This window comes from Musca domestica, unplaced genomic scaffold (assembly GCF_030504385.1).
Source record: "Musca domestica strain aabys unplaced genomic scaffold, Musca_domestica.polishedcontigs.V.1.1 44, whole genome shotgun sequence".
Taxonomy (NCBI): Eukaryota; Metazoa; Arthropoda; class Insecta; order Diptera; family Muscidae; genus Musca; species Musca domestica.
The window spans coordinates 3,369,206-3,388,357 of record NW_026712334.1 but is presented as its reverse complement, the minus strand read 5'-3'; the positions used below and the strand labels follow the sequence as shown (position 1 = coordinate 3,388,357).

The 19,152-nt window shown below is 32.8% G+C and overlaps 1 protein-coding gene across 2 annotated transcripts; it reads left to right on the top strand.

Moving 5' to 3' along the window:
* The first annotated feature begins 8,418 nt into the window (after window positions 1–8,418).
* LOC101896067 (neurogenic locus notch homolog protein 1) lies at window positions 8,419–18,952 on the top strand. 2 transcript variants are annotated; one of them, XM_005182912.4, is made up of 7 exons: window positions 8,419–8,577; window positions 12,351–12,501; window positions 13,002–13,240; window positions 13,408–13,489; window positions 17,775–18,254; window positions 18,323–18,456; window positions 18,520–18,952. In XM_005182912.4, the coding sequence occupies exons 1-7, from the start codon at window positions 8,575–8,577 to the stop codon at window positions 18,763–18,765; spliced, it is 1,335 nt and encodes a 444-aa protein (XP_005182969.2). In that variant the 5' UTR covers window positions 8,419–8,574; the 3' UTR covers window positions 18,766–18,952. The 2 variants fall into 2 exon arrangements, with proteins under 2 accessions (XP_005182969.2, XP_005182970.2); XM_005182913.4 differs by having other exon boundaries at window positions 12,351–12,582.
* Window positions 18,953–19,152: the final 200 nt, after the last annotated feature.

Genomic DNA, 19,152 nt, shown 5'->3' with positions numbered 1-19,152 from the left:
AAATATTTGTTGTGGTCCCATACTTTTTTCATGGTGAAACTAGTAAAAGAAAGCATTTTAGATTATCATTAAGAGGAACTGCATTGTCCAGAAAATACGGGAACGAACAATCAAAAATTGAATCAAAACAATATATCAGATACTCAGAAGGTTGCAAATCATTGTACTATACTTTATTTGAGTAATAAAATGTAGTAAAATAGATCGCTATATTTGCGTGTCCTCTTAATATTGCCTATAAACCTTGCTAGCGTTTCGTGTACACTGAAATAAAAAAATTATTAATTTTTTATAGGGTTCGGAACACTGTTATCGCTATTGGTTGCACCGGTATACATGGGAATCTGAAATTTGGCAGATGGATCAATCTTGGTGTTTGGACAAATCTTTCTAAAATGGCAGGAAAAATAAAACAAGTAAAAAAGCTGTAAGTTCGCCCGGGACGAACTTTTAATACTCTCCACCATTTGGTACAAATTTGGCAATTTCCAAAAAAAAAAAAAAAATAAAATAAAATCCGTTAAAAATTCTGTTAAAGTCTTACCGAATACTTATACGACGACGTGGACCTGCATAGGTAAATTTTGTCATAAGTTATTATAATATTTAAATGCGAAACGTAAAGAAAAATCTGTTAATATCATCATCAAAATACCGAATATGGGGGGTAACGTTATATGGGGGCTATACGAAGACGTGGACCTGCACAGACAATTTTCTGGCATGGGGTGAAGTATCCATTACGAACTTCATAGCAAAATTTGAAACAATCCCGGCAAATAATGTCGCTAAAATCATCAAAATACCGAATATCGGGGGGTACCGTTATATGGGGGCTATATGAAGACGTGGACCCACATGGCTCATTTTTTGACTTAGGATGTAGTATCCATTACGAACCTCAAATACTAAATTTGAAACGATTCCGGTAAACAATGTCGCTTAAATCATCAAAATACCGAATATCGGGGGTACCGTTATATGGGGGCTACACGAAGACGTGGACCTGCACAGATAATTTTCTGTCTTAGACTGTAGTATCCATTACGAACGTCAAATGCCAAATTTGAAACAATTCCGGTGAATAATGTCGCTAAAATCATCAAAATACCGAATATCAGGAGGTACCGTTATATGGGGGCTATATGATAACTTGGACCTACATGGCCCATTTACGAACTCAACCTGCCTACTGGCAAAATATACATGTGTGCAAAATTTTAGCCTTCTATCTCAATTTTTTCGAAAGATAGCGTGATTACAACAGACAGACAGACGGACAGACAGACACACATACAGACAGACGGACATGGCTAAATCGTCTTAGAATTTTACGCTGATCAAGAATATATATACTTTGTTGGGTCTGAGATGAGTATTTCGAGGAGTTACAAACGGAATGACAAAATTAATATGCCCTCCATGGTATGGTGGAGGGTATAAAAAACATAATAAATATAGAAGTTGATAGGTCAATATAAAACAAGGATTTAGGGCAATTTTATTAAAATATACGGAAAATACCAAAAGGTATTATAAAATGGTACAGAAAGTACATATGTGTACTGACTATTCTACGCTTATATATTACGATAAATGGGGAAGCTACAAAAATATATATTTATTGAAAAGAATTCATTAAATGGGGAATTGTTTGAAAATTGGTATTGGAAAAGGTTGCAAAAGCAATAGCACACTTAACATCGTATGCATGTTATTAGGGTAAGTAGAAAAAAATATTTTTGGTAGCGAAAAAAAAAAAAAAAAAACATTTGTCTCGTTTTAGACGTAGCTGGTCTTAATCCAAACTACACCTCCCTTTAATATTTTTGCTTTCTGCAATAGAAAGGAAGAGAGATACTGAATCATCAGGAGCAAGTGAATCAAGAGTAGGACAAAACTAAGAGTGAACGAACGAACATCTTCGATCTAACCAATATCATGGATTTGATAAAGACTTTTCAAAACACATCTAAGTTTCGGCGAAAATAGCGATGAAGCACACAAAGAAAGGTAGTTTAACATCGAAGTAAATGTGAAAAATGTTACTCTGGTCTACAGATTTATTTGTCATATAACTCTACTATAGGTTGCAGAAAACATCAAAAGTGTAAATCTCACCTAAACCGCCAGTAATTCATATATATTAAAAACAGGGTTAAAGTAGTACCTTATATGAGTCTATGCAACATTCTCTTACAAAGCATTATTTTAGAAGGATGACGTCAAAGACTAAATTATTCTACATTAATTTCACTATAAATCGCGAACTAGAGAAATCTCTATCAAAAAATATTAATTTCAATTTTGCCAAAAAAAAATTTTTTCCTATTCTTTTCCACGAATTTTTCTTCGGTCTCTTTTCGAGTTGATGCTTGAAAGTAACATTCTATGTCAAAATATCTATAGAACATCATTTTTTGGGAAACATTTAAAAAAATAAAAGGTTTCGAAGTGTTCCATATGAAATTCGAAGAAAAAAATAATTGAACAATAGGTATATCATCTTTTTATATAAAAGAAACTTGTGTTAGTTACTACGCTAATAATGATTTTAACGATTAAGACAATTGTCTCTTGGCAGAGAACTTGTCTCTTTGAAATTTGAAAATTTTCATTTTAACTTGTGAAATGTACAATCGTAATGTTTTATATTGCATGATTTTTTTTTTTTTTTTTTAATTTTGACCTGCTATTTTCGAATGTACATATGTAGTGTTTTTTTGTGTTAGTTACTACGCTTATAACGCAAAAACGGCTGATGTTCTTATTTGAAGTGTAATTTTGTTATTGTTTTTTGTTTTGAATTCTGAATGTAAAATGAAGACAATGAAATAGGTGCACAATACGATTTTAAATGGCTATCTTTCCTGACTATAAATGTGCATATAGCTTTCCAGCCCCAGAACGTTCACCATGCTTCAGCTGGAAGATGCAAACACATTCAAATGAACAAATATGACTGACACAACGGTATGGGGCTCATATCATAACGTGGACTTCTTTCATATGGATCGCAGGTATCGTTATACGGGGGACTATGCGCAATACCGAATAATGAAATTGTTCAACAGCTTCTAAGTGGAGGGTATTCGGTTAGTAGATCAAAATCCCCAATGGGGTTTCCAGGCCAAACTTTAATATTTTTTTTTTTATTTTTTAAAACATTGTTTATATTTATCAAATTAATTTTGGCAAAAGTTTGTATTTTGAGAAGGAAGAAAACATCCTTCCAAAAATAATAAGTATAGGCCACTGTTTTGATATAACCCTTATATGAAGGTATTCCCTGATTTCAGCTATTTCCGGGGAGTATTTGGCATCATGGCTTATAAGGGGATAGAAAACCTATTCGCAGATGTAAGTAAATATTCTGGGGTAGCGCCCATATAAAGGTACCTTCTGCATTTTACCTATTTCTAGAGTCTTGATCACATTTCCAAAACGATTTGGTTTAAAATGGCTACTTTGGGTAAAAAATTTCAACATGGGTACATATTTTGATATAGGCACCTAAAACAGTACCTCCCGTATCCACCGATCTATAGTGATTTTAACCGATTGGCGAACAGACAGATATTCTTTAGTCGTCATTGAATTTTACTATGATCAAAACAATAGACGTTATGGGGATTTTAACTCACAATTTAGGGTGTTATAGTAGTGGGTGACTACTCTGAAATCATTCTGCCTGCAATCGAAAATTCCAAATTAAAGCTCATTTGAATGAAAATGTTGCTAAACTCTGTGCACCATTTAAAATTGAGCTGAAGTCTTACATGCCTATTTTAAACAGGTGATATATACCTTTTATTAATAGTATAATTTAGGTTTCTAACTTTCAAATTAAACCTTTTCTTTGAAAATAAATCGACCGGTATGTGAACATGTTTGACATTTTTGCCATTGTGAATTATAATACCGAAACCAACGAGTTTAAAGCAAATGTACGCTGACACTTGACGTGTAATCAATGGAATTGACAATCTAAATAAAACATGTTTGGTATAGACTACGCTTTAACTAGATCCGTGCGCAAGCGGTAATATGTTAAGGAGAATTTTTGTCTTGCTTTGGTCATTGTAGAATATTAAACGAATGAATCTAACCGCATGTACTCTTTCACACAACCAACCATTTCTCTTAGATTACTTTTAAAGGCAAAACGTGTTTCTCACATTTAAATCCCACTCATATTTTGGTGTTATCAAATGTCTTTGGCTTTGATCCATAATAAGAAAATATGTACACATGATTGACATTGTCGCTTCTGGTGAGATAAAAGGAGATTAATACCATCTATTTATTAATGTTTATAATTTCTTTGTTAATAGTTGACACTAATAAATGGCAGAAACAAAAAGAACTTAGATAAAGCCTATGATGCAACATTAAGATCAAATAATGTTAATTGATGTTAAGACTTTGCAATCTATAATACTTAGTGATAACACCTCACAGTTTTTATTACACCTCAGAACTGCATATACATATACACTCATCCATATTGCATTAAAATTCCATGTGGAGCCTACTCCATGGAGGGTCACACATTTGAATAATCATAACAGTAGTCAAAATATATTTAAATAATCGAACATTGGCTGAGGGTATACATTTGTCGGCAAAACCGACTGATACATTTTAACTCGTTATTTCATCTTTTGAATTAGATAGAATGGTTATTATGGTTATGTCAACTTCATAATAAAATATCAACATTTAACATCAGACTCATCAACAAAGAAATGTGTAAAAATGTGACGTTGAAGTTTTTTTTTAATACAAACTGCCAATTTAACTTATGTCCCAGTAGTTTCCGAAATGATAGATATTATAGGCAAAAATAGACTACTGATTCTGGCCTTATTGGTATTGGTTAATATCATTTCGGATATTAAATATGTCCATGTATAGAGTTTAGAATTAAGTCAGATGTAAATGTATTAATCTTATGTAAATTGGTGATAACCGAAAGTAAACTAGTCTAAAAAAAAAATATTTAAGACAAAAATATTAAATCATACAATAAAAAGGTAAGATAAAGCGATCTGGTAATTACAATTTTGACGGGTTGCGCTCACGAAATATAAACCATTTTTGCCTTATATTTGAAATATTGAAAAGTTTCGATCATGTTCAACGCTTTTCGCCCTTTTTAACACATTTAAAAAATGAGGAAGAAAACTTGTTGCATATAATTTTGAATAATTCGGCGAGCGAACACAGCCTCAGAGTTGTATTTCAGTAGTTTTATGAAGCTGCTTAACCTCGTTATTGCAGCATGTATGAAATGATCCAAATATATCCGAAACAAATTCTTACTGTGTTATATAACCTATGCCATGGAATCGGACTAAGCTCATTGTAGTCTATTTTTAGCCATTCCAACTGCTTAGCCATTCCAACTGCAACTGCGTAGAAATATTGGGATGTATAAATTTTGGATCAAATCAAGGTATAATTTCGTATTTGACCCTTCGTTTGAGAGATACCAGAAGAAGTGGCCCGATATTTACCTTCTTCATAACTGACTTAAGTAAAAAAAACAAGTTAAAAATAATTAGTCGGTTTGTTGCCAGACATATTCCCTTCGCATATAACCATTTAGGATATTCGGTCAATACAGTCATATTTCTCATTTAATTTCTATATATTATTGTATTTTAAGTTCTTAAAATTAAGAAACAGGACTATGTTTTGGTATACCCCCTATTTAAATATTCCACCTGATTTTAGTCATATTTTTTTGAGTATAACAAGCAGGGCTGCAATATAAACTTATATTCAAAACCCTTGTAGTTTTGCTTTTCTGACGTAATATTAACAAAAACACTCAGAATTTGTCACACGCCAAATTTGTTGTAAACGTGAACTTGGGGTGTACCGTTTTATGAAGGATATTTCGAAATTTATAGTGTTCCTTCATTTTAAGAACTCAAAATACTAAACTTTATGGAAATTTAATGGGAAATATGACTGAAACGAAAAAAACACTTGTAATCGTTGTTTACCCCAATGTAGAGACAACAACAAAAAGTTATTATACATATAAAGGCCTGAAACAAGTTATTTATATACATATAAAGACCTGAAACAAGTTTGGCCTGAGAACTCTAAACTTTTTTGGAGCTTTAATCTGCAAACCTTGTTAAATTAGCGGCCAGAAAGTAAACACATAATTTTGGAAATATTTTTAGCGTTCTTTTTTTGCATCATTGCCTTGCTGAAGAATAATTTTGCCTTTGACGATATCTTTTTAAACTGATACTTTTTACGTACCGTTGTATGAGAGCTATACGAAGTCCTGGCCGAATAATAATTCTCTACCAGGGGGTAAAGTAGTCACAAGAAACTACTTGTGTAGAATTTCCCAAAGAACTCTTTGTGTAGAATTTCAGACAATTCCATTGAAAAATGTGGCTAAAATCATCATCATATCGTTATATGGGGGCTATACGATATCATGGACCGATAAAGCCCATCTTCGAATTTGACCTGCCTGCAGACAAAAAACAGACCTGTGCAAAATTTAAGCTTCTTATCTTAATTCGTTTTGACTGTATTGTGATTACAACAGACGGACGGACGAACAGGGCTAAATCTTGCAATTTTACGCTGATCAAGAATATATATACTTTGTTGGGTCTAAAATTATTATTTCGATGGGTTACAAACGAAATTGCGAACTTAATATACCCTCCACACTATGTATGGTGGAGGGTATAAAAATATTATATTTTGATGATTTTAGCTACATTTTTCAATGTAATTTTCTAAAAATCCATTCTAGAAGTTTTCTCTAAGCAGGGGGTAACCTTTGGAGAGAAATGTCTATATAGGTCCACAATATCGTATCGCCCACATACAACAGAAATTGTCTATGCAGGTCCAGGTCTTCGTATAGGCCCCATATATAAGTAACTTCCTATGTTCGGTATTTTGACGATTTTAGGTACAATATTCACGAAATTGTTTGAAATTTCGTATTCGAAGTTCCTAATAGGTACTACAGCCTGTGACAGAAAACTGTCTATGCAGGTTCAGGTCTTCGTATAACTTCGATATAACGGTACCTCCCTATATTCGGTATTTTGATGATTTTTGCTACATTTTTCACCTGATTTTTTTCAAGATTCGAATTTGAATATTGTAATGACTTATGACAAAAGGTTCACATGTTCGTATAGAACCCAATATATGTTGTGTAATTTCAAGATTTTAACAGAATTTTTAACGGATTTTATTTTTTGAAGTTTTCCAAATTCGTTCCAAGTGATGGAGGGTATTAAAAGTTCGGCCCGGCCGAACTTAATGTTTTTACTTGTTTGTAATACTTGTGGAGGTGCGTATTTTGAATATAAAATAAAACTAGAATGAACATTGTAAAATTACGAATTTTTGTGATTCAATATACAATTCTGATGACGTCAGGATGAGTCATATGCTCCAGATATAGTATGCCTTTAATTTGTACGATTATAGTCAGATGAAAATATAGAGAAAGATAGATAGATAGTGATCATTAAGATTCAAATCATTTATGATGATTTTTTTTCAATCGTGAAAAAAAAAAGAAACCAAAAATGAACTATGTAAAATTATCTGAAATTTCTGAAATGGTTATTATTTAAAGAGAAACCTGTAGAAAAGTGTAGCATGCAGCTAAACTTCTTCAAGCTACGAAATCTACATATATATTTGATATTGAAAAATTCATACAAATTTACATATTTATGATTTCCTTCTGAACAATTTAATTAATTGACAATGTTAATATGGCTTCAAATACAACACCTAACAAGCATTTCCTAATTATTCTTAAAAAATAACACTCTTCTAAGAAAGTAAACGAATTAGAAACGATGTTGGGTGAATGAATGTTTTGGCAAAAAAATAAAATAAAAAAAATCGGAGAATATATTCAAAACCCACGCATACAAATTAATTCACCCAAATTCAACGATGATATAGCCATACTGGTTGGTAGATAAGTAAATTGCTTGATTGTTAACGTTGTTGTTGCTGATGGTGATGCGATGGCAGTTGGGCGCCCGTCTACGGGAAGTTCTACTCTTGCTGCTGATGTACTGTGTGTGGTTCGACGTGACAGCAAAAGCCAGCAAATTTATCAAATAAAAAAAAAAAACATTATTAAAACAAAAAATATATTCAAATTGTTTTTTTTTTATCATTTGTTGGATGTTGTTAACATTTACTCTTCCCTTTATAATATTTGAAAACAATCAACTTTTTTACTTAAGAAAATACCTCAATAAGGCTTTCGAGACGCCTTCACTGCGTTAAATTGTTGGTGTATTTAGAGTTTTGTTGGTTGATGTCTGCCTGTATGCCTGGCCATATACATACGTCACAAGCGCTCATAGTTTATCAACAACAACAAAAACGGACGACTGCCAAACACTACTCAATGCTTATAAAAGCCGGTGCTTAACTTGAGAACAGATCAGTGTTCAATATTCGCTAAACGGCGATATCGATACATTTACATCGCCGTCGCGGGCAGTTTTTTATTTAAAAAAAAAAAAAAAAAACAAAAGAAAATTACACGAAATGGTAAGTGTGGTCGGTTCTGGTGATTCAGTGTAAATGTAAAGCAGGGAGCCAGTGTCTGAACGTAACGCATAATTGGCCTATAAACTAAAGTGTTTATATAAAAATTACGTTGTTTATTTGAAATGGACATTGTATTTGTCATTTAATACGCGAGGAGTTCGTGAGCGGAATATGAATTAAGAACAGTACGCTGATATTTTAATGAAATGAAAACGAAAAACACACAAAAGTGAAACTATTCAGTTCGAAGTTCTAAAATTCTACAAATACAAACTTCATTTTGTTTGGATAATGAGTAATTTCAAATGTTATTGCCAGCTGTGTGTCAACATCAAAGTTTAACATCTTCAATGAATATGACAAAAATATATTTTACATTTAGAAAACTTGTAAAACGTTGAAAACTAACGAATCATCAGCAATGCCGGAAATATAAACTCAATAGTGCAACAATGACGTTGTTGAAATTGTGCAGGAAGCATCTTTAGAGAATGAATATTTTGGAGAGTTGCATGACATTTTTTATATTTTATTTCATCAAGAATATTCAGTTTTTAAAACTAAGAATCCTTTCGCAATGATAATGATATACAAACGACTCTTATTAAATAGTGTTGATAACACCATGCGACAATCATTAGAAGGATGGCGTCATAGACAAAATCATTTTTCATCAAATTTTACTATAAGTCATCAAGGAAAATAAATCTCTATTTCCATCATACACCCAAAACATTTCCTCGATCTTTTGTGAGTTGATGCATGAAAGTAAAATACAACTTCGTTTTAGATAGAGTTTCAAATTAAGAAATATTCTAGACCAAATTTCAATTTAAGTCTCATGGTTGAATCAAGAAGGTAAAGTCATGCAATCATAAGTTTACATTTTTGTTTTTAAATTATTCATTTGTCAACAACATATTGTCAAAATACAGGGTGAGATAAAAAAACTGTAACAAAGTCAAACGCCATATTTCTTACATTTTTTTTAAATTTTATTGAATGAAAGCAAAAAATGTCAAAAATAGCATCAAATTTTAGAATAAGTTTAGATTTGTTCGAATTGGTCACCTTTGGCACGAATCATGACCTTCAAACGGCTAATCAAACCGTCACACGCTGCCCGAATGTTGCTCTGTGGTATTTTGGCCCATTCCCGGCAAAGCGCTTGCATGAAGTGATCGACACTTTGGTATTTTTTAGTGCCAACCTTGCTTTCCATAATAGTCCAGACACAATAGTCCAAAGGATTAATATGTGGAGATTTTGGTGGTCATTGTGCGCTGGAATTGAAGCGAAGAACCTCATTTTGTAACCATTCTTGGGTGGCGAGTGCCGAGTGCGATGGTGTCCTGTTGGAATGTCCAAGGTCCAGAATATTTTCGCGATATTATTCAGCATTTATTCTGATGCCACAGTCGATAAATACGAGCGGAGAGTGACCATCGGCTGTTATGGCGGCCCACACCATCACCATGGCCGGCGCTTGAGTTCTGGTGGCCAACCGAAGATGCACATTTTCAGCTGACCTGGCAAGTAAACACGTTCACTTTGTTTTCTCATCGGAGAAAACCAAATTCGGCAGTTTACCTCTTACGGCCAAGCGAAGCAACTCTTTAGCTCTTTTTAGTCTATTTTCTTTCTGTTGGGGTATAAATTCTTGCACTTTTTGGAATTTTAATGGCTTTACCCCGAGCTCATTTTTTAATATTTACCGAGTGGAGTATTGCGATATGTTTTGCTCACGAGCCATTTTTCGGCCACTGAGACACGGGCTACGCTACCAGTATCACGGTAACGAGCGATGGTACGAGACACAAAAGATTTATTCACATTTAAATGCTGAAGTGTCCATCATGAATAACTTTTTTTTCTGGAATAATTTTAACAGCTGTCGGACGAGTGGCTTGGAATTGACAGCAGTCTGAAGTTGGTTGCAGTTTTTTCATCTCACTCTGTATATGTATAGATGACACTTTATGTTGACCTTTTTGAAAGTGGCACCCGAGGGAAGTGTGAATATATCCCACGTTTGGTATTAACGGTTACATATTTCACACTTTATAGAAGTTTTGATTATTTACAATTTTGATTATTTTAAAGCTTGCTGCTTTTTATAAATACTTATTATTTTCTTTCATTATTCAAAAAATACGTCCTAAATTTCAGAACTAAATGATTCGTATATGTATTTTATTATAGTATATATTCGTTCTCTATTCTAGAAAATGAAAGCTTTATTTTTTTTAATTAAAATTCGTTGAAATGTATAATTCAAATTTGCTTCTAGGAAACATTAAAATTTTTGTCATCACAATGATACGATTTTCAAATGGATTCCTTTAAAACTGGTTATCAAAACTGCCAAAAATGAGTCACTTATTACGAATTCTTTTAAATTCCCACATAAAAAAAAAACAAATGTTTGAAAATATCCGAAATAATGACAAACAAACCAACCAAGTAAATGAATGACTTAATCGGCTCAAATGCGAACAAAATAAATATGGAAATGAAGTCAAAATCAAGATCGCCGTCATTATACTGCACAATATTATTACTACGGGATTTTACTTTGTTCCGGTTGAAATAAGGTGTGAATTCATTAGAAGCATTAGTTAAATATTGAACAAAATGTCAACGAGTGGGCGTGAATGAATAATATCGAAACATTTATAATATTAATATTGATGGCAGTGACCATCGTTCGTTAGGATTTCAGCTAATATTCTTGTAGATTAATTACAAAAGATTTTTTTTTTAGATTTTCATGAATAATTTATTAATTTTTTTAGTGATTGTTAATTTTGTATAGAATATGTTTTATGTATATAAGAAGGGTGTTAACCCTATTAAAAGTGTGAGTTCTTTTTCTAGAAGTATTAAATATGGTTTGAAAAATGTATTTAACATAAAGATCTTAATCTAAAACATGATTTTGGTTTGTTTAGATAATCTTCTTATAAAAGATTTGCTAATCGTGTTAGAAAAGATTTGTATATAAAATCTATGTTTCTTCCCATGCTTCTGTAGGTCTAAAAGAAAATCTGCTGTGAATATTGAGCATTTTTGCCAACCTTCTATCCGGAGAGGATTTCTAGTTAATTTCATAGAAGATTTGTAGGTCATCTCATAGAAGACCTGAGGATCTTCTCTTAGAAAACCTGTGGCTTTTTTTATAGAAGTTCTGTAGATCTTCTCATAGAATTTCTGTAGATATGCTTGCGGAATAAATTAAAGATTGATCTGCAAACTTTCTCATAGATGATCCAGAGATCATATAGATGCTTTAGAGATCTTCTCCTAGGACATCTTTACATTTTTCGAAAGAATAACTATCGAATTTATTAGTTATTAATTTTAATTTTCTTTAGTTATTAATTTTACATATTAATATCACTGATCTATATGTTTCACTCATATATTTATCCCACAATAATACATACCACTATTATAAGATCGGTAGTTATTCTCATAGAAGTTCTGTAGATATTTTCATAGAAGATCTGCGGAGCTTCTCATAGAAAATCTGTAGATCTTTTCCTAGAAGATGTGTAGATCTTTCCATTAAAGATAGGAGTAGGAGGAGTAGGATAAGAGCTCTGTAGATCTTCCCATAGAAGATCTGTAGATCTTCCCATAGAAGATCTGTAGATCTTCCAATAAAAGATCTGTAGATCTTCCAATAAAAGATCTGTAGATCTTCCAATAGAAGATCTGTAGTTTTTTGCACTGATTGCAAAATAACATTCCCTTTCTGATTTATTTTCCAGATGTCAAGGACGTTCGCAGCGGTGCTGTTATTTGCCATCCTAGCCTGCATCCATGCTGAGGATAAACAGCTACAAACTAGCAATTCTACAGCTGTAGAAGATAAAAAGTTGACCAAGCGTGCAACATGCAGTACATGCTCATACGATGGACGTACGTATTATACATATGCCGATGGAACGACAGTGGAGAGATTAGTTTACCGGGATCCAATCTATCATACACATTCACGTGGTATTTAAGAACAATTCAATACGATTTTTCTGGGACACTTTCAAAATTACTCTTTGTGTGATTGCACTTTTATTAAGCACTTTTCCAATGATTTTCCTCTTTCTAATCTCTGATTCAAGATTATGTAAATACTGACTGTATTCACTTGTGCACTTAAAAAAAGGACATCCAAATCTCCATGTTTTGTATCTATGTCTGTGTGTGTAAATAATCATAGCTGTAGGCTTCCCATAATATTCTCCAAGCCTTTCTCCACTATCCACCATTTTATTAGTAATGTTCTAAACTATTCTAAAATTATTGAACTTCAATTCAATTAGATTGTGTTTTAACCGATATTGAATAATAACATGACACTATTTTCCCTTTTGCACATTTCCCCCCCTCCCTCGTTTCCACTTTTGTATTTCTCCCAATAGCTGATTTACGCGTTAATGGTTGCCACGGTAATCCCTGTGGCGTTAATGCCGTATGCCAGGAGACAGCAGGCGGCCGTCCTGTCTGTTCCTGCCCACCCGGCTACAGTGGTAACCCCTTGACTCACTGCAACCGCGGTGAATGTTTGGATAACATCGATTGTCGCAGTGATTTACAGTGTCAAAATGGGCGATGTGTTAATCCTTGTGTTGGTGCCTGTGGTTCAAATGCCAATTGTGAGGTAAGTGATGGGAAGAATTCAATAAATGCGGTTAGAAAATAAAAATTCGCTTCTATGTTTTAGTTTGTTATAACCATGTTTATATATGAAGGCTTTAAGCATTCTAAATTTGTTTTCTATTCTATGCAACTTACGATAAATTTTCATCTTCGTTCTTATATTTTTAGCCCAGAAATCACGTTGCCGTATGCAGTTGCCCACCTGGTTTTAATGGTGATCCATTTGTTTCCTGTCGCCAATCTGATCCTGGTAAGTTCATTTTGTACAATATATTTTTAATAGGAATATATATACATTCAATAATAATAAGGTTGTAGTAGAAAAACGCATGTGTCTTAAGTCTTTCGTTTTATACATTTTTTATACCATCACCAATAGGAGCCCGCTAATTCGCCAACGAAAAGTCGGCCTTTAAATTTTAAATTCCTTCCAAGAGTTCATATTAGCCGTTTTTAATACTCAAAATGCAAAATTTGTTTATTTTGACAAAATTTTTTTAATAATACATGAAACTAAATTATCAGACTTTTAAGATTTTTTATGTTATACAAGTTTTTCTTTTTCGAAAAAATAATAGGAAAGTTTTTACCTTTTACACTAAAAAGTCTTCAAAATCTTTTATTTTCATGTTTATCGAGGGGACAATAGGAGAACCATTGCACATTGGACCTACATCTAATATCCGTCAAAAACTATTTCAACCTCTCCATATGTAAATCCCACATGCCGAATTTCTGGATTTCAGCTCTATCTCTTCATGCAAACTACTACTTTTCATACAATTATAGTATACATTTCCAAAAGCATCTCCATATCGTGTCAGATACCCCAATCCTATCCTTTCATCCAATACCAAATTTAGGACAATTCAGTGCGTTTCGTACAATTATAGAACATATTTCCACCTTCATATGTCCAGGCGACACATGAACAGCGACCCTAATACCAAATTTCTGATTTCAAGCACAATATGTTCACCCAATACCAAATTGTACCAAAATATGGTACTAGTTTGTACTTTTCATGCAATTGTAGTACACATTTCTAAAACCACCTCTTTATCACAAACCAACCACATCAAAACTAAATTTTAAAATTTCAGCTTCATACGTTTCAGTGATTCTAATTCGACATTTCAGAATTGTAGCTCATTCTGTTTGTCTAATACAAAGTATTATTTTTTTCAAATTTAAGTACTTTTCGTACCTTTTTAGTATGAATTTAAAAAAACCCAGCCTTATCACACGTTTACGCACCAAGACTAATACTCGTGCAAAATTTCAAGATTCTTGCTTCATCCTTTTCGTCTGGGTGTTTATTCTCAGTCAGTCAGTTATTTCATTACTATTTTATATATAAATAGATTTACATTTATTATATATTACAAAAAAATCGTTCATGGAAGAATCTTGGGTAATTCCTTTGAAATAACAAAACCTGGATAAATATATGAAAAAAACTGCACAAGAATAACACACATTTTAGCTGCCCTTCTCAAAGAATCTGGGTTAAAATGAAAGAGAGAGAGAGAGAGAGAGAGAGAGCGAATTTAACACATGTGCCTTAAGTCTTTAGTTTGAAATATCATTTTGCATTTGCAATAAACTTCAAAATTGTTAAATAAAAATTGGAATTAAATTAAAAAAACAATAACAACAATAAAAGGTTACATGTTGCATACATGAAGGTGAACTAGAAATCAAAACGAAGACGAATGGCCACCAATTACGTTCGTATACAATGTTAATACACAAATCTTTGCCTTAATTGCATTTCCTTAAATGTGTTACTTGTTCAATGTGGTGTGGTTGTTGTTGTTTTATATCGATTCTTGTGAAATATTATGAAATTGCAACAGCTAGGTTGAAATGTTTCTTATGTGGGTTGTTGTTATGGCCAAAACAAGATCCCATCAGATGTGAAGAACACTGATGCAATAAAATATACATTTTTTTCAGAACAATGACAGCCGAATATGGTTATATCGTAAATATATCTGAATGGATGAATGTATGTATGAATTGTATTAATTCATCGCAACGTTCAAGATCAAGGTCAATTATAGAGAAGTGGTTATACTTATTTTTGGTCTGTCGAGTGTTGGATGCTCAAAGTTATTTTTTTATTGGCTGTTGAGATTTTTTTAACCAATAGAAATATAAACAAATCAATATTTATTTAATAACATCACACTTCCAGTGTGATTAGAACTTCCTCAAAGTTGTTGAGTGTGAGTTATTTTTTCACGGAAGATTTTAATTATTTGACGGAATAATACAAGAAGAAATACTGTAAGGTAGTATCCTCTTTAAATAAGCAGTCTGTATTGGAAGTTAAAAATTTTATAATAACAACATCTTTTGCTATTTTTTGTCATATTTTGGTCCAAAACAAGTATTTTTTATAGCCCTACTCCTTCTAATATTCTATTGTGGGACTGCGGAAATATTTTGGCGCCTTCTTGCATTGACTTAAAGTTTAAAAATGCATAACAAAAGTTAATTCACAATACAATAGAAAAGTTCTTTGTCTCTTAGATGAATCGACAACCTACATTTAGAATTTCAACCTACATAGAAACAAAAATACAAATTGTAAACAATAACAAAATTAACATTAATTGTTACGTAAAATATCTAATTTAAAAACCAGCAATAACTTACAAAGTTCCGGTACGTTCAATGAATTAATAGTAAATTATCTTTGAATGTGGGTGTTGTGAAAGTAAGACTAATAAATGTATTATTACATGTTGATTGACATTATTATCTATGTTCAATGGAACAGATTTTAATACATTACACAGTGTTGCAAATTTAAAAATATTGCAAAACTATCAGTTCCGTTTTGAAAAACTGTTCTCAATAATAGAGGGTAACATAGAGAATACTCCAGAGAAAAAATCTAAAAGTCGGATATCCATTGTCCATTCAATTCATATTATGGACTTTAAACTTTTCAAAAAGCCGACACCTGTATACCATCAATTGAAGTTCGAGTCTAGTATCATTTGAATTTGAATAAAATAAAATAGCTCACGTGTGTGAACACTACAGTTATCTTCTTAACGAATCTAAACGTAAGTTTGTACATACATTTTTATTAGGGTTGATAATGATAACACGGTGCAACACAAAAAATAAAATCCTTAAAAAAATCTGTTAACATTTTAAAAATCCCGAATATAGCCGTTATATTGGGGTCTATACGACGTGGACACACAGAGGCATTTTTGTCATAAGCCATTACCATATTCAAATTCGAAACTTGAAATAAACGGTGCATAATGTAGCTAAAATCATCAAAATATCGTATATAGGGAGGTACCGTTTTATCGGAGCTGTGCGAAGACCTGGACCAGCATAGACAATTTTCTGTCACAGGCTGTAACATCCATTACGAACTTCAAATACGACATCTCAAACAATTTCGGCGGGTATTGTACCTAAAATCGTCAAAATACCGAATATAGAGGGGTACAGATATATGGGGCCTATACGAAGACCTGGACCTGCATAGACAATTTTCTGTCACAGACTGTAGTTCCAATTACGAACTCTAAATACGTAATTTAAAACAATTCGGGTAAGTAATGACGCTAAAATCATAAAAATACCGAATATTGGGAGGTATCGTTATATGATGGGGTCTATACGAAGACGTGGACCTGCAGAGACAATTTTCAGTCATAGGCTGTAGTATCTATTACGAACTTCAAATACCAAATTTGAAACAATACCGTAAATAGAAGGGCAAGTCACCCATATTTCACAATTTTTAAAATTTTCGTATAAAGGATCCTTGGAATCGTTTCGTTTTTCCGAAATATGTACTTATATACAATACCTTCTGTTGGAGGTTTGTCTATCTTTAAAGATATCGTAATGCAAAATTATTAGCAAAATCGATTTGGAAAATATCTAAAAGGTGTTTTGGAAGAGTTCTATGGAAGATTTTGTCTTAGAATGGATTTTCACATTTAATATATAAATTTCGAATGTAATTTTCTTCAAAACTTTAAAACATAAATGTATAATTTATTCTAAGATTTACACTAAAACTCTCTGACCTTTGACTTTTTCTTCATCAAATGACATTTTTTCGACATATTACGTTCATGGATCAGTTAAAAAAAATCCAAGGAAAAATTGATTTAAAAAATAGGAAATATTTTCTCAATTTTTGGCAACATTGACAAATATTTTCTTGATATATGATGGTAATGGAGATCTATTTTCTTTGGTGCCTTATAGTGAAATTTAATGAAGAATATTTTTTGACGTCATATTGACGATGTTTTGTAGGAGAATTTTTCATAAACTCCCATAAGATACGGCTTTAACCCTGAAATGTGTTTTAATATAAGTAGGACTTAGACTTAGAAGGCATCTAATTCGGCGAAGTAGAAACTTAGTAAGAAACTAGTAAACTTTAAATAGATTTAAAATAAACATTTCATCTTTTATTACAAACTAGATTTTAAATTTGTGGATTACTTATATATTTATTTTTATTATTTTCTCACAATTTCCAGAGGAGCAATGCCATCCCAGTCCATGTGGTCAAAATACAAAATGTGAAATTGTCAATGGTGTACCAACCTGTTCCTGCCTGAACGGCTACATTGGAAATCCCCTGAGTGGATGTCGCCATGAATGTGATCACGATGGTGATTGTAGTTCGCGCGATATGTGCAGCAACTTTAAATGTGTTCCTGCATGTACCCAGTGTGGTGTGGGTGCTACTTGCGGTTCGGTGAGTGGTCATCGTGCTGTGTGTGAATGTCCCAAGGGTTATATTGGTAGTCCGTATACTGAATGTCGTCCTGAATGTTATGGTGATTCCGATTGTCCAGCCAATAAACCAGCTTGTTTCTATGGCATTTGTAAGAACACTTGTGATGGTGCATGTGGTATTGGTGCCGATTGTAATTTAAGAGGATTGACACCGGTCTGCAGTTGTCCACGTGATATGACTGGTGATCCATTTGTTCGTTGTCGTCCATTTACAAAGGGTGAGTATTAACAAAAAGGTAGATATCTGGAAATGTTTTTATTGTTCTAATATTTTTTTACAATTTAGCTGATCTCTGTGAACCCAATCCTTGTGGCACAAATGCCATATGTGTACCTGGTCATGATAATACTGGACGTGAACGTCCCGTGTGCAATTGCTTGCCAGGTTATACCGGAAATCCTTTGTCACATTGTTCAAGAGTAAGTTGTTTTACATTCTTCTGCTTACAAGAGTCAAAAAATTATTACTCCTATCTCCCTCAGGGTGAATGTTTGAGCAATAACGAATGTCCCGACAACAAGGCCTGTATCAACTACCAATGTGTCAACCCCTGCATTGGCAAATGCGGTTCCGGTGCCGTCTGTGAACCTAAATCACATTTAGCAGTTTGTAAATGTCCCCACGGTTATTCCGGCGATGCTTTAGTGTCCTGCCGCCAAACCCGTACTCAACCTGTTGCCAAATACTACAGCGATTCAACCGGAGGCTGCAATACCTGTGGCAAATAGACTTACCCCTCAACACCGATAAACTGCCATACCACAGTCATTATCTATATTCTCTCACATGTAATTTAGCTTGCCTAACATTTATGTAGTTTTTTTCATTTTCTTGTAATATTTTTTTGATTTTATAGTAATTTATTGCTAATTCTTTGTTACGATTGTGTAAATATAATAAAAAAAAAACATTTTTTAATAGAAAAAATAGTTTTAAGTACGATTTTAATTATTACAATGAGGGTCCGGAAAGACTATTTCACATTTGATATCGAAAAAACGAACGAAAATTACATGTTTGTCCAGTTTATATTGGTAACATTGGAAATTTTAATATAAACAGCTAAAATCTTAATCTCACACAGGATATCTTGTCGTTTTTATCAAAATATTCCA